Source organism: Natator depressus, chromosome 4 (assembly GCF_965152275.1).
Source record: "Natator depressus isolate rNatDep1 chromosome 4, rNatDep2.hap1, whole genome shotgun sequence".
Classification (NCBI taxonomy): domain Eukaryota; kingdom Metazoa; phylum Chordata; order Testudines; family Cheloniidae; genus Natator; species Natator depressus.
Window position 1 is genome coordinate 15,130,632 of NC_134237.1, and position 16,630 is coordinate 15,147,261.

At 40.4% G+C, this 16,630-nt stretch overlaps 1 protein-coding gene across 2 annotated transcripts in view; it reads left to right on the forward strand.

Moving 5' to 3' along the window:
• Positions 1–15,871, forward strand: part of ANXA3 (annexin A3) — a 34,902-nt gene extending 19,031 nt beyond the window's left edge. Inside the window, exons 6-13 of one of the 2 annotated variants that reach the window (XM_074950466.1) lie at positions 437–527; positions 6,762–6,841; positions 7,717–7,773; positions 8,979–9,072; positions 10,163–10,258; positions 11,135–11,193; positions 11,442–11,564; positions 15,395–15,861. In XM_074950466.1, coding sequence (XP_074806567.1) covers positions 437–527; positions 6,762–6,841; positions 7,717–7,773; positions 8,979–9,072; positions 10,163–10,258; positions 11,135–11,193; positions 11,442–11,564; positions 15,395–15,454 — 660 coding nt within the window. In that variant the 3' untranslated portion in view covers positions 15,455–15,861. Of the gene's footprint in view, positions 1–436; positions 528–6,761; positions 6,842–7,716; positions 7,774–8,978; positions 9,073–10,162; positions 10,259–11,134; positions 11,194–11,441; positions 11,565–15,394 lie in introns of both variants that reach the window. The other variant, XM_074950467.1, reaches the window with a different exon arrangement.
• The last annotated feature ends 759 nt before the right edge of the window (positions 15,872–16,630 follow it).

The window sequence follows — 16,630 nt, forward strand, 5'->3', positions numbered from 1 at the left end:
TGTGGCATGTCTGCTCTGTGCTCAAGTCCTCAGATTAGAATGTCAAATGTGTTGAAATGTAGGAGTGACCTGCATTCTCAGAGCTGCATGTGGATTCTAACAGAACCTGGTGTCTATTATCACTGGCTCGTTCCCTTAGTTGCAGATTTGAGAAACAGCTCATTAGGTTTAATAATCTCTTGATAGGATCAAATAACTTTTTTCATTCAGTAGTTGAATCTTTTCACAAACTTTATTTCCTTGCTAATGTGAATTGCATGAATTTTGATATTTGAAATCACAGTATTTTGGGTATTACAATGTGTAATGTTCACAATTCATGCTTATGTTCACTTGAAACTAATCCCCAAAAAACCGCTATAAAAACTGTGTATTTTTTTTCCTTGTCAACTGTATGTGGTTTTTGTTTTGTTTTGTTTTTTTGTTTTTGTTTAAGGGTAGTGGAACTAACGAAAAGGCACTGATAGAAATCCTAGCCTCCAGGAGCAGTAAGCAAATGAAAGAGGTATCCCAGGCATACTATACAGGTAATGCTTTCTCGCACATGTATATTAATACCATTACCTGATTGCATCCTACCCAGTGCTCAATAACCTACTTGAAGTGATCTATGAAAAGTGACTCTTTTGAATTTGCAAAGTTGAGCTTTGGATACAAAAAGTATTTTTCAATAATTGCAGTCTTTACAAAAGATTCAGCGTACTGTGCGGTTAACAGATGCATGCGCTCTACATGAAGTACCACTCCAGTACCTACAGGACTGAATTCCATGTTTAGGAACAAATTTGCTTTTTAAGAACACACTGTGCAGGCAGCTCCTATTGAAATTAGAGCTGTGTGCAAGCATCTGAGGGCAAAAATTTACTCTTGCAGCCAAATTCCAGTTTCAGATGCATGGCTTGGCCAGTAATGGATTTTTTTTTCTTCCCTATGGAATGTGGTGATGTGCTCCTTTATATCTTGCATATTAGGCTCTTTCCCTTTAGGGTTGTGCTTGCAATTACTTTAAAGTGCACAGTACAAACAGCAACTAATAGGAATGACTTTAAAATTTGTCTTTTTTCATTATAAGCTCCGCTTTCAGGAGCGAATGACTCGGCCATACAAACTCTTGGCAAATAAACTTTGGCATATGAGTCTGGGAGAATTATTTTAATAATTGATGCACTTCTGAATCACGTGTATTTACCGAACAGCACGTGTCTGAACATACCTAATATAAAGTTTAAGATGCTGCGGGGGAGGGTGCTGGTTTCTGAAAACTTTGTGGGTCAGATTCTCCTCTGCGTTCTGGCCCCTTTATGCTGCTCTTACTGGCCCATTTGTGCCATCAAGCCACTGGCTCTACCCAGGTGACGATTACGCCAGTGTCCCAATCGTGAAGATCTAGCATCGTGGTCTCCTATGTCACCCTCTCCCACAGCATAGGAATATTGAGGGGGCGTGGCCAGAGCACTCCTGTTACTCCAGTTTACCATACTTGCTCCCATAGCATATAGCCATCCAAAGTAACTGAGTATATCTAAGGCTGGTATTTGTTACACCAGGATTGGCATAGAACCGGTTCCATAATATGGGAGCTTCAAACAGCACCTTTGGGGCTGCCACTCCCGTTGTATCCAGTGGATGGATCCCAGAGAATTGGGTCCATTATTGTTAGTGTTTTGGAAAAATGTGCAGAACCGATTGCTAAGCATTGCACTATGGCTACATCTACCTTATGAGCTGGGGTGTGATTGCCATCTTGTATATAGCTAGCTGTGCTAGCTCATTGAGAGCTAGCATGAGCTTAAATAGCCGTGTAGCTGCAGTAGCATGGGCAGCAGCAGTAAGACCAAGTATAAACCTGCCTGAACCTCACAGGTATGTACTCAGGGCAGGTAAGCCATGCCACTGCCGCAACACTATTACTTGTACTCCCACTAGTTCTCACTGAGCTAACGCGAGTATGTGTACGAAGTTGGGAATCACCCCCCTTGCTCATAGCGTAGCCTGTGTGATTCCACTAAAGAGCTGTTTCTTTGGCATGCATAGCATCCAGTAACCTAATGGTCTCATAGGTGTTAATTCTAGGATAGACTGAGGTTTCTAAGTAAATATTTTTCAATGTTTTATTTGCCATACACATTCTCTGAGCAATTCATTGTCATGCTATTTAAAAATACTGTCCATTTCAAGCAGAAACAAATTATTGAAAGGCTCCTGACAGCACTGCAGTAACTTTCTTGCAGCTCTCATTTTAAATGTTCATGTACCAGAACATGTGGTGTTGGGGGGGGGGGGGGCGGTATGTGTGTGTACATAATTACAGGAAAACTTGATTTTTATTGCATTGTTTCTCATGGTAACTCACAACAACTCTGCTCCTTTCCCAGGAGACTAATTGCCTAGCAGTATGGCCGGTGAGATTGATTTGAACATTAGAAGAGCAAACTGTGAAAGCATATGCTTGGAACAGATACATCTAATGTGTGATACGGCCTTGTTTGGATTCAGACCTAGGAGATTTATAGTTTCTTGGGTGGTAGGCTAGTTAAAGTACCATATAAGGAGCAGTTTGAGTTGCCTACTGTAATGCATTATATAATCTTCCACAGGAAGCTTTGCAAACTGAAGGCAGGAGCTAAAACAAATGAAAAGCAAAAAAAGTTCCCTTTAATGAACACGTCGCTATGGTAGTTCTGTCTGTTTGCACAGAAAAGCTCGTGGAGACAGAAGTATGGCGTATGTGAATAGGGCACTAGAATGAGAGCTGGGTTCAATGCCTACCTCAGACACAGGTTTTCTTTGTGACCTTGGACAAGTTGCTTAATTTATCTTGTGCTTCAGGTCCTGTCTAAGATGAAGATATTTCCCTCCTCCCCGAGGTGTTGCAAGGATAAAATCCACAAGTGTCTGAGACTCTTGCATACTACAGTGATGAGGGTATATCAATGGCACCATCGCTCTTTACGGAGCATGGGACATGCGCCAATGAGTTATCTGATGGCTAATCAGTCCAATGCATGAGTAACAGTCCTGTCCACAGCGCACACCCACGCACTAGCAATGCTCTGAATCCAAACAGCAGATTCTTTCCTCCTCTGACGCTGGTCATCACAAATCTTGATCCAATCCGCGTCACAATCCCTTGCTCCATCTACAAGCTGACTCCTCCAATCAGAGTGGTATTCTGCACTCCCTTCCCAGATTCTAAATGATACTAATCAGCTTTGCAAGCACCCTGAAATCTGCGCAGCGGTCTGCCTTTCTGTCTAGACCCTTCCCGAGCATCAGAGTACTGCACGCTCCTCAGGATCCTGTAATCCGGCATTCACTTGACATGTCCAAGCCACCTGAGTCTCTTCTTAATAATCAACATTCCCATGAATGTCATAGCAGCACGATTTAACACTTCCACATTTGTCACCCTGTCTTGCCAACTTATTCAAAGAAGCTTACACAAGCATCTGATATGAAAACTGTTTAGTCTTTTTTGATATTTTGGCACAAGTTGTCCATGTTTGAGCCATACTGAAGAGTGTATAAAACACATGTCTCCTGAGTATGGATTTTCACTTTAGTTAACAATTTGTTATTGTTCCAGGCTCTGTCTGGCAAAAGACCAAAGTTTCTGGCTGCTTTGCCGATTCTACTAGTAAGCTCAGCATCAGGATCCACATTGTTGGTAACAATAGAGCCAAGGTAGCAAAATTAGTGAGCGGCATCTAGACTATCACCATCTAAGGTGATATCTGGAACTGGTTCTGAAGAGCCTTGGTGCATGATAGTCTTTTTCAAGCTTATTGCTAGCCCAAAGATTTTGCATGAATCGGAAAACTTGGTAATAAGATGTTGTGGAGCATCAACCCTGAGCCACAAATGTTGCATCATCTGCAAACAGATCTTAATATTTACTTCTCATTCCCACCTCAACACACGTTCCCTGATGTTCAAGGAGGTGCCTATCTTAGCACCAGAGATGATGGAGGCTTGCTTAACATTGCAAGGTTCAGAGCTAAGGTGAGGAGATCATCTTAAGGGACCTGTTTACAGATGATGCAACCCTTGCAGCTCAGTGTTGAGGGCATATAAGTACCTAAATGACTAGGGAATTATGAAGATTATTAAAGGGGTAAAAATGTCAAATCTTCCATTGGTTCTCAAACACTGCTCTCAAGTTGGCAGCCCTATCACTTTTCATTGTAACCTGAGGTGTAACACTGCTGTCGTTGCAACACTTGAATTTATAAATGACTGTGTAAACCTAGAAATGGGGGGAATGGTAAATGTTTTGCTTTGTACCAAACTCAGGCTTGGGGAAATCTTTAAAACTCTTTTTTTAAGAAAAAGGACATGGTTGTAGCATTAATTGTCTGTTAAAAGAGCAAGTAATAGTATAATAATGGCGCAGTTTCTTTTTACTTCTCGGAATTTTAATTTCTATGTGCAGAACTCCTGCCATAGTTTCCAGGTGTGAATTATAGGTCCCTCTTCTCCTAGCCAACATGGCAACAGCCTATCAGTATTATGGCCTCATCAGTCAGGAAGCAGGAGGTAAGAATGTCAGTCAATTTTATATTTACAGAGAGAATCTAAGCAGTTGAGCATCTGCTTTGAAGCTGTAAGAAGCACAGAGCAGCCTGCAAAGACCTTTGTTTCACCCAGTTACCCCTGTTTTGAGCCCAATCATTTCTGTTCGACTAAAGCATATCTTCAGTTAAGGCGCCCAGTCTTGATTTGAAGACATCAAGAGATGGGGGAGTCCACCACTTCCCTTGGTAGTCTGTGTGACGAGTTGGGTCACAGAAACCCCTTTTGGGACTGCCACCTGATGTGCTGAGACTACCTCTGAGCCCTTTTTCCCTGACAGCTTGGGACTTCAGTGCCCTGCCTGGTTGTGCCAGACACGCTAGCCTGCTACAAACACAGACCCAGGTCTGAACCACATCCCCCAAAAGCCACAGGCTTAACTGAAAACAGCTTAAGAAGTGTTCATGTCTCCAGCACTCCGATACCAACTCCCAGTGGGGTCCAAACCCCAAATAAATCTGTTTTACCCTGTATAAAGCTTATACAGGGTGAATTCATAAATTGTTCGCCCTCTCTAACACTGAGAGAGAGAGATGCAGAGTGGTTTGCCTTCCCCCCAGGTATTAATCACTTACTCTGGGTTAATTAATCAGTAAACAGTAGGATGTAAGTGGTTCCAAGTAGTAACAGACAGAACAAAGTGAATTACCAAGCAAAATAAAATAAAACATGCAAGTCTAAGCCTAGTACAGTAAGAAAACTGAATACAGATAAAATCTCTTCCTCAGATATTTCAATAAGCTTCTGTCACAGATTGGATGCCTTCCTAGTCTGGGCACAATCCTTTCCCCTGGTACAGCCCTTGTTCCAGCTCAGGCGGTAGCTAGGGGATTTCTCATGACTGCAGCCCCCTTTGTTCTGCTCCACCCCCTTATATATTTTTTGCACAAGGCGTGAATCCTTTGTCCGCCTCTGGTTCCCACCCCTCCTTCTAAATGGAAAAGCACCAGGTTATAGATGGATTCCAGTTCAGGTGCCATAATCACGTCACTGTAAGACTTCATTACCTACTTGCCAGCACACAGGTATATAGGAAGACTTACAAGTAAACAAGCCATCTACAGTCAATTGTCCTGGTTAATAGGAGCCATCAAAATTCCAAACCACCATTAAGGGCCCACACTTTGCATAATTACAATAGGACCTCAGTTATATTTCATATTTCTAGTTTCAGATACAAGAATGATCCATACATACAAATAGGATGAACACACTCAGTAGATTATAAACTTTGTAATGATACCTTACAAGAGACCTTTTGCATGAAGCATATTCCAGTTACGTTATATTCACACTCCTTAGAATATTTCCATAAAATCCTATAGAGTGCAATGTCACAGTTTGTTCTAATGGTTAAACCCCTCACTGTTAGAAACTTGTCTGATTTCTAACTTGAATTTGTCTGGCTGTAACTTCCACCCATTGGTTCTTGTTATGCCTTTGTCCACCAGATTAAAGAGCCTGGTGTTTTTCTTCCCATAAAAATGCTTTTACACTGTAATCAAATAACCTGTCTTCATGTTGATAAACTAAACAGATGGAGCTCTCTAAGTCTCCCACTGTGTATAGCATTTGTATTCAGCCCTCAAGTCACTTTTAAGACTTCTTTCTCTGCACCCTCTCCAGTTTTTCCACATTTCCCACCCCCCCACACCCCCCCGCCAAAATGTGGACACCAGAACTGGACATTTTAGTATTGGTCTCACCAGTGCTGTAAATTATGGGGGGGGGGGGGGGAGTGGAATCACTTTCCAACTCACTATTTCCTTGTTTATACATCTAAGAATTGTACCCTTGTTCCCACAGCATCACACTGGAAGCTCATGTTGAGTTGCTTGTCCATTATGACCCCTAAATCCTTTTCAGACTCACCACTTTCCAGGATACAGTCCCCCATTCTGTAGGTATGGCCTGCATTCTTTGATCCTAGATATATGACCATGCATGTGACTGTATTAAGGGGAAAAGGCTGGATTGTGGGGCTAACCCATGTCGGTGGACTGATGGATCTTGCATAGTACCATAACATTGATATGTCAAAGTTGTTGCTAGGAGGATAAGGCTACAACAAATCCGTTACTGGTCAGTGATCTTTCCTTAACATCCAGATGCTTTTGCTAATCTTACCTTTGATTTTTTGTTTTTAAATTACAGAATTCAATAAAATGTTTGATTATTTTTGTTTTTAGTATATAAGAAGAGTCTTGGCGATGACATCAGTTCTGACACCTCTGGTGACTTCAGAAAAGCCCTGTTAACTCTGGCAGATGTAAGTTCCTTCAACTTAGTCAACATAATTACTGTACAGATTTGATATTTAGATTTTACTTGAAATTGTAAATATAGGCAGTCCTAGTGAATCGTCTGACAACTGATACAGTACTTATAGGGTGTGCATAGCTTTGCTTATCTAAATTTAAGGTAAGAGAGTGGCATGGTAGGTTAGAATACTGATATTTTCCCCTCGAGAGATCAGAGTCCCTATCTGGACTTGTTGGTTGAGATGGATTTGGTCTCCTCTTATCCTTGGCTACTTTTATACCAGTTACAGCGCCATAGTTTTAGCACAAGTAACCATAACTGGCATCCTCTTCTTGGACTCTTAGCACCGTAGCAATTGGGGTGTTACAGATCAGGTTTGAGGAGTTGTGTGGTGAAGCCAATGCCCAATTCATGCTGTGGCGTGGCTTTGACCTTTGCTATTGCATGCTCCGTTCAGGAGTACTAAATCCAAAGTTTGAAGGGTCAGGCTCTGTCCTATCCCATAAGAAGCAAAGTGATGCGGTTTTCCTCATTCATCGCTCTCCTATTGGATCCCAGCATTGTTGATCATGATGAGGGGGAGTCACTACTCCAGGCTTGTTCGGAGTGGGGGTGAAGTAAAGAGGAGAAATAGCAGGAGTGGTGGCTTTAGCCTTAGACCGCACATGGAGGCCCCAAATGCTCATACTCAACCTTCCCCACACAATGCTTTTAATGACACTGTCAGACAAATTTTGGGCCTAGGAGGATGCTGGCAAGAGCTACTTTTTCACAATCCACAATAATTATTCTTGGGTGGGTGACTGGGAGAAGGTGTGACTATCTGAGACTTTCAAATTTTGCACTTTTATGGGCTTTAAAGTTCACTCTCCCTTATTGCAGGGCAGAAGAGATGAAAATGTAAAAGTGGACGAACATCTTGCAAAGAAGGATGCACAGGTACAGCAAAGCAAAACAGTGGCTGAACCAAGCTGCGCTTGACACGTAGATATAAAGTGTTGTCTATTGCAATACAAAATTATCTGCTAATCAGCATCTTACAGGGATGGCTCATACCCAAGAAATTCAGCATTTTGAACACCCCAAAGTTGAAATGGAGTGGGCAGGGAGACCATCAGATTAGGACATGTGTGTAGTTTTTTTTTGTTTTTTGTTTTTTCCTTCCTTCGCTATCTCCTTCCTATAACTGGCATTAGTTTTCTATATATAATCCGGTCTAGAGTACTCAGTTTCCCAATTTCCAATAATGCATTGTTAAACTGCTGTAGTAACCTTTGAAGTGTAAGTATTGCCATTTTATCTGTGGTGAGAGCTAACATGAACATGGGTTTCTTTGAGGGTTGTTTTTTTTAAATGGCCTATGGAGAAAGTTTCATTTTATTCAGACTTCCCACTAACAGTGTAAAACTTTGGATTGCCCCTCTCCTTGCTGCCACCATGTGAGGTGCAGAATTTGGGCCCAGCAATGCTGGGCCGACACACACTGCAAGTGCAGCTCATAACTCGCTCAAAACCTGCCTGGGGCTGCTGTGTGAGTGGTGCTCATGGTATCCATAAAACACCATCCCCAGTTTGGCCAGTGGGAGGATTATAGTGAAGTCTCTGTCTGAAGAAGACACCATAGCCACTGATGCCCTTGAGTGGAATGGATGGGGGGAAGCTCCAAGGAACCCCCATTCCTGAATAAGACATGTTTATAAAGTCCTGATTTGTATTTGATGTATTGGAATTAACTCTAACATTCACTTTGTGATAAATTGCATCTTTCATAAAGCAAATATTTCCATTCTGTCATTCATAGAAAAATCTCCTTCTCACTTTGAATATGAGTCCCTTAATGTCTGTCTTCCAACAGTAGAAGATGTTCCAGTGTAGGTCAGTAGACAGGCAAGTTCTGCTTTGTATGGGGGGAAGAGAGAGAGAGAGAGAACTAGTTCAACTTTCCAGGCTTGAGTTTCAGCAGCCCATGACAGCAACACCACAGCACTGCAGTGAAGTCCATTGCATCAGCCAGGTTCCGAATCCTGTCCTCCGAAAACTTATGGAAAATGCAGAGACTAGTTTGCAGTGGCATGGCTCAACAATCTTCTTTTGAGAAGTCTAGTCTAGTGGCCACAGTGACATTCTTTCTTTCCTTGCAATAGGTTCTCTATAGTGCTGGTGAGAAGAAATGGGGTACAGATGAAGATAAGTTCACTGAAATTCTGTGCCTTAGGAGCATACCTCAACTGAAATTAAGTATGAAATCGATTTTGGACCATTTTGTGATATTTCTTAGTAAATGATAATTATTTTCTATAGCCAAGCATCTTTATGTGTAATTTGGATTGAGGTGCCACTCACTGTTACTGTCCCACCATCACTTCGTGGGTCCATCAGCTTTTGCTAAAGCTTGCAGAATAAAAATCCCTGAGTTTCTAGCTCTTATGGTTGTGAAGATAGGCAGTACTGTATCTGTTCACATATGGAAGGCTGCAAACTGAAACAATAGGTCTAAGAGGCGTGTCTTGTCCTTGTTGAGTGTGCCACATATCAATGTGTATGTAGATTTGAAGTGGGCTCTTCCTGTGTAGTTTTACTCTAAGGTATTTTCATTCCCATTTTTGCAGGAGAAGAGATGAAAGTTTATCTTAAACCCAGACAGCAGGTCGTCTTTTACTTATCCCTGTCGCCAAAGACTGTGTGGATTGCATAGCATGCTTTAAATGTAATTGTTGGCATATACAAATGCCATGCAGACTTGGGGACCAAGCAAGCCTCTGATAAGGAAGTAATTGTGTTTGCTATTTTGTGACTCACTAAATGCATCTTTGCCTTACGGCTGATGGAGTGTGCTGCATGAGACGCCCTCTTTTTTCATAAAGAAACCTGGGATTGTGAAAGCCTTCCGTGGATAAAATTTGTCTCCACCCCACTCAATATATTTGAGTCATTCTTAATTTTATGATTATTAAAGCAAGACCATTAGGTAAATGGGCTAACTGAAGCGAGGTCTGACATGCCGCATTAAAGAACAGAGGCAAACTGCCTTGAGAAAGAAAATGGTGAATGTTAAAATGATGGCCCTTGAAGGTTGTTTGTTCCTTAACAAAATTTCTAGATATATACACCTTGATTAGGTTAGAATGTTGGCTAATGTTGCTCTCATCATAGGGTACGTGTTCATCAAAGGCATGTTCCAAACAATATTGAAGGTAGTGGAAAGACTTCCGTTAGTTTCACTAAGGTTTGGATCAGACCCCAAATGGAGCCTGACGCATGAGAACATTGAGTCATTTCCTTGTGATAGTTTGATATACTTACTACATATGTTTGGCTATCTTTTTAGCATTTGATGAATACAGGAACATCAGCAAGAAGACCATTGAAGAAAGTATACAGGGTGAAATGTCAGGGCATTTTGAGGATTTACTCTTAGCCATTGGTAAGATTCTTGGGGAGGAGGAAGACATGGCTGAAAACAAGCTGTGCCTTTTTAAACCAAAAAAAAAAAAAAAAGAGGAGGATAGGTAAAATATTAGTCTGAATACTTTGATTTACAGTGACTTTTTAGTTCTTGCTTTTAGTGATAAGCAGTATCCCTGCATTAAGCATTGTAACACTGACTTGGGCTTACAAAGAGAAGAGAGAGCTTGTTAGTTCTGTAGCATATATTCAACTATGTTGATGTTTATAATTAGTACAGTGATAGCCTCTAGCAGCCCTAATCCTGGTCCAGGACTGCTTTGTGCTAAGTCCTATACACCAGGCACGCTCCTCATTTATACTGACTTTGCAAGTGCCAAAAAAACCTCAACCATACTTGGGGATGTTTTTAGTAGTGACGCTAATGACTAATTTTACTCGTCACCAGACTTCAGCCACCCATACTGCTGAACCATTTCAAAAGCACTAGGGTATTTTACTTTCAGGGCAGGCCTGAGGGTTCTATAAAGTCTTGTTCTTAACAACAGAAATGCTTTAACTAAAAATCTATAGCCAGATTCACCCTTCATATAAATGGGTACATCTCTCATGGGAGTGTGTGTTACATGCATGTAGTTTACCAGCCTGGAAGAGAACGATAAAGTCCATGCAGAATTGGCCAGGTGCATGTGTGTATGTACCTGACTTGTGCATGCATGTCAGTCATTTACAGGTACAAGGCTGGCGCATACAATTGTATTTACCTAGCTTTGAAAATCTGGCCATGCATGTCCTGTCCATTCATAGTGAGGGCTTGTAAGCCAAAGCAAGTTATATGGTGGTATCGTTGTAGAGCAGGCCATTTAAACTAATTCTTAACTTTTTCTTTTAATAGTTCAATGTGTGAATAACACTCCTGCATTCTTTGCTGAAAGGCTGCACCAATCTTTGAAGGTAGGTTTTCAGCTTCCATACCCATTCTTGAACTCTTGTATATCTTTAAGAGAATGTCAAGTTTCTAAGAGTCTGTAAGACGTCTGTAAATAATACACAGCACTGGTCCCTTACAACAGGTAATTCCTGGAGTTAGATTAAGTGGGACGGAGAATGCCATTTCTAGATGGAGATGCTGATTTTAGCCTAACTTGCATAATGCTTTTATATGGTGTATTGTACCAGATGGCTCTTTTCTATTTTATCAGGGTGCTGGAACTGATGAGTTCACTCTTAATAGAATCATGGTTTCCAGATCAGAAATTGACCTGCTGGATATTCGGGCTGAATATAAGAAGCATTATGGCTGCTCCTTGTACTCTGCTATAAAAGTAAGAATTATTTTTAATGAACTATTTTTGCATATTGAAACAAAGTTGCCTAACAAATGTGTCACTCCTGTAATAGAATTTTTGTGTGTGTGTGTGTATGTATGTATGTATGTATGTATATATTTTTTTTCTCTCTGAGGTATGTATAAAAGTTTTATATTTGGAAAGTGCCAAATGTGTTAAGTGGGAGTAAGCTAGGAGGTATTAGTAGAGGAGTTTGAAGAGGAGAGCAGTTTGGCTTTAGCACTTGTGTTCTGGACAAAATGGAGTAAAATGGCAATTGAGTAGGTCAGAGAGCAGGACGCTGGAGGCAGGAGTTGACTAGGAAATAGACAAGAATGTGTGCTATTATGCCAGACATTTGGTGCATTGTGTAGAAAGAGGAGGCAAGACTCGATCCAGTTATATGGGGAGGTGGAGCCCAAAGTGCTTAGGAGGAAGATGGTGGTGTAATTCCCAAGGAAGTGGGGGATTTTGGGTGGAAAAATAAGAGACTTCAGTTTGGTCATCTCAAGCCCACAGTGGGCAAGCTAGGATGATCTGTCAGACAGTGAGCAATGCATGTTTAGAGACTTGTGAACCATTAGCGTAGCTCACTGACTCCACGTGAGGACTCAGTGAACAGGTATAAATGGAGAAGATGAAGTAACCAGTGAAGCTCTGCAGGATGCCAGAGTGCTCCTTGGTGCTCAATCTATTATAAGGGCAGAACAGCACCATACTCTCTGATACCCAGAACGTTTGGAAATGCCTAGCTTTAGTAAGAAGGTCTTAACATTAAGAGAATCATTTAATCATCTGTCTTAAAGCTGAATTGAAAATTGCTAAAAGGCAGGCTTAGGACCCCGTTTCCTGATGTTATGCTGCCTCTTGCAGTGACTCTTCCCACAGCTGACCTGCACCAGGGAAGCATTACACCCTAATACTAGTTTTGTGGTATGGTAGCTAATTTTCATAGTCTCTGAAGCAGATCAGGGACCATTATTAGCTATTTGAAACAGGATAGTTGTGAAAGTCCAGTTGTGAAAGTGATGCCAATGGCTTAAAGTGACTTTGTTTAGAGATAGATAGTTAATTCATTTTAAATAAGATTGAACACAATGGTTTAGTTCTTAAAGTTCTGTTCCTACAACACTGACTACAGTTTCCTTCTCTTTCCAATGACTTATTCAACTTTTTTCTGCTTTAATGGAAGCTGGAGTGGTTCCCCGCCCCCACCCCCAAATGTCACTCAGGTAGTCCTTCTGAGCATGTACCAGATAGCCTTTCTCGCCTCAATGCTTTAAATCCAGCAAGTAACTGCCAACGTTCTCTCATCTGCTCAAATATTTCTGAGGTTGGGAGATTAATCAGAAGTGTACTTTTAAAAAATGAATAAACAGTCTTGAGTGATTCTTTTCTGTCAGCCTCTTTCATAAATTGATGCACAATGTTCTGTTGCTAGAGGTGGAACTGATGTGACAAGCCCTGTTCCATAATATAGCTCTGAATTGCACAGTGCTGATCATCACAACTAACTGCACCATAATCATGTGGTAATCTAGAGTTTTATTAATTCTTTTTTAGGATAAAACCTAGAGTTCCATACAAAATCAGTGGGTGCCTGAGGCTTTCTCTTGATTAGGAAAAGAGCTAGCTAAGCCTGATCTTTCTTTTCCTAGTGTAGATTCAGTGTAATGCCTTGTTGCTTGATTCATCTGGTGGAAGTTGTAGTCTGTTATCCTACATCTGCACTGGGAAAAATGGTTTAGCTAAAGCGTGTGCTAAACCTGTCCACTTTTCTTAGTTCAGGCAAAGCACGAGTTCTGAAAACCTACATGGGATTCCATTTTTGACCAATCAGCTGGTACTGATCAGTGATAAACTCACTGAATGGGCCAGAGCCCTTTAAACTATCAACTTGTTTATAACTTAATTCATACACTGAGAAACAAATAGAAATGTATGGAATAAAATTGCTAATGTCTGTAGAACACAAATGCCAGGAGTAGCTAAGCTTGTAGGGGAACAACATATCTTTCATACCATTTAAATATTAATCCAGCCTTCAAAGAATCTTGTCATTGTAATGTAATAATGCTACTGTGTGTTTTCTCTCCCTCTCCCTCTCCCTCTCCAAACATTTTGAAAAAAATTATGTATTCTTTAATACCGGCACTCTGCTGCAGAGTACTCCTCCATAGTCTTAGATTCTTCTCTTCATGAGAAAGTTGGACTGGCTTAACTAAAGGTGTCGTTCTAACATATGTAGTTGAATTCATGCAAACCCATTTCTGGACACTACTACTTCTTTTTTTTTTTTTTTTTTCCCCTTGAGTGGCTTAAAATGATTAAGCATCTGTTTGAACTAAACCAAAATAAACCTGGCTTAAAGTGAAATTGATACTCTCACAGCCTTTTACAGCAATTAGTTCAACTTGTACAACTTCCTGTGGTCAACATTTTCTGACCTGCTGTCTACAGGCAGGCTTCTAAATCTGCATTTATAGGTTCAAAAGTGAAAATTGCCTGACTTTTCAGAATTACTGAACCCCTGTAGCTCCCTGTGATACTGGAAAGTGAGATCGCACATTTAAGAGACTAAATGTAGATTTGTGGTAACTAACTTTAGGTGCCGGGGCTTGAAGGTGTTGGATTTTATGGTTAAACAATTTTCAGTCAGCTACTTTCTCCCTGTCTTTGAGTACTGGTTTAGTACTGGGTGGACCAATTAAGTCATTAATTTAAATGAGTTGATTTAGAACTAAAAACCTGCCCATGGATTTAAACCAGGTTGAGGCTTTGTAAAAGTAACTTAAAAAATGTGTGCTATTGCAAATGTAGATTAACATTTATAATGAACTGCATTTTAAATTGTAGTGTGGGGGAGTGGGTTTTTTAATACTACTGCTGGAAGGCTCTTATGACTTTTATAAAGCTGCTAGAGGCAGGCAACAGTACTGAAACTTGAGGCCCTAATTCTGCAAACACTTAACTGTAACTTCAGTCCCATTGACTGCAGTGGCACTGCTCATGCTCAGAGTTAAGCATGTGCAAGGGTGTTTGTAGTGTAGGGGGGGCTAATGAAGACTTTAGCATAAGATCTGTCACTTCAAAACAAAATTGTTTGTTAATAATGCACAGTTGACTTTCAAACATGACAGTTACCATCCTTTTTTTTTTTTTTTTTTTTAAATACACATGGGCCAAAAGTTTCAAATAGTAGCCTGAAATCTGTATTTAAGAGATTTAAAAGCACAAATCCAAATTACAAACCCCTGATGGAGGAGTACAGCCTGGTAAAGCATCTCCGCTTTCTGGACCTATGGAAGTTCACTATATCAGAAGGTGGTGTTGGCTGTAAATGTAGCAAAGGTTATTATGGAAGTTACTGAGGCCCTGGACTTGTCTTTTTTCACCACAGATGTGCATTAAGTGTCAACTTTACTAGTAGAAAGTCTCCATGTAAATCTGAAATGCTAAGTAGGAAACGAAAACTGGTACTGAACAGCCTCTTCAGCAATTTAAAGTTACAAAATGGAGAAAGTAAAACTAGCAGCAAGTCTGATGTATGTTGATTTTGTAAAATCATGATTTTTTTTTTGACATTGGTTCAGTATTTTACTGCAATCATGATGGATTAAATCTTCTCCCAGTCCAAAAAAAAAAAATGGAAGTTCAGTTATTCATTTCAGTAGTAGGATCAAGTATCTTATTTCCTCTTAACATGATGTTGTTGGGTTGGCCCAAAAAGGTTAGGGGGGAAGTGTGGAGAAGTCATTTTAGAAGTGGCAAACAAAAGCATACGGTGATCGTCACTAATGTCACTTTATTTTTTTTTTCCTCTGCAGTCTGATACCTCTGGGGACTACAAGACTACACTACTGATGATCTGTGGAGGGGATGACTGAAAGTAAATTCCTAAGGAGCACAAGGCTATTGCTTTTCTGCTACCTACAGTAATGCTGCTTCTGAAGCTTTTTAAATGTTTAAGCAATTGTAAAATTGCAACATGCTGACTGCTTTCTCATCAAGTATCCTAATAAACAGATGTTTGTTTTAGTGCATCTCTTCCAGCTGTTATCTAACCACCTGCTGGCATCTGGATAAACTGTGCTTAGACTATCAGAAGCCAGATCTTCCAGCTATACACAGTGCTCCCCTGTAAGCTAAAAGTCTTCTGGAAATAGTTGCCATCTTTCTACAGCTGTACAGCATCAGAAAAAATGTTATTACCTCGGGGTGGTGGCAGAATACAAACCAATGGAAGGTCAATAAAGTTATGCCAAAGATAACCATTTATTTTATATATTTTTAGGGCTGTCAATTGCATTTAATGCATGCAATTAACTGAAAATATTGTGTGCAGAATTTTTAATTTTTTGGCACCGAATTCTCCCAGGAGTCAATATATTGATTTCCATTACCACACAGAATAGGAAGTGTATAGTGCTCACTTTATATTTTTGATTACAAATATATGCACTGTAAAAATGATAAAGAAAAGAAATGGTATTTTTCAATTCACCTCAAAAAAGTACTGCAGTCTCTTTCGTGTGAAAGCGCAACTTACAAACGTAGATTTTTTTTTCTGTTTTGCTACATAACTGCACTCAAAAACAAAACAATGCAAAACTTCAGAGCCTACAAGTTCACTCAGTCCTACTTCTTGTTCAGCCAATCGCTAAGACAAACATGTTTGTTTACATTTACGAGAGATACTACTGCCTGCTTCTTTACAATGTCACCAGGTATTCGCATGGCACTTTTGTAGCCGGTATTGCAAGGTATTTACGTGCCAGATATGCTAAAACATTTGTATGCCCCTTCATGGTTCAGCCACCGTTCCAGAGGACATGCTTCCTGCTGAAGATGCTAGTTTAAAAAAAATGTATTAATTAAATGGCACACTTATCCCCTGAGGAGTTAAGTGTCTCCTGGTCTGTGTTATCTACATTCTGCCATATATTTCATGTTCTAAGAGTCTCAGATGATGACCCAGCACATGTTCTTTGTTTTTAAGAACACTTTCACAGCTAATTTGACAAAACACAAAAAGTACCAATGTGAGATTTCTAAAGATAGCT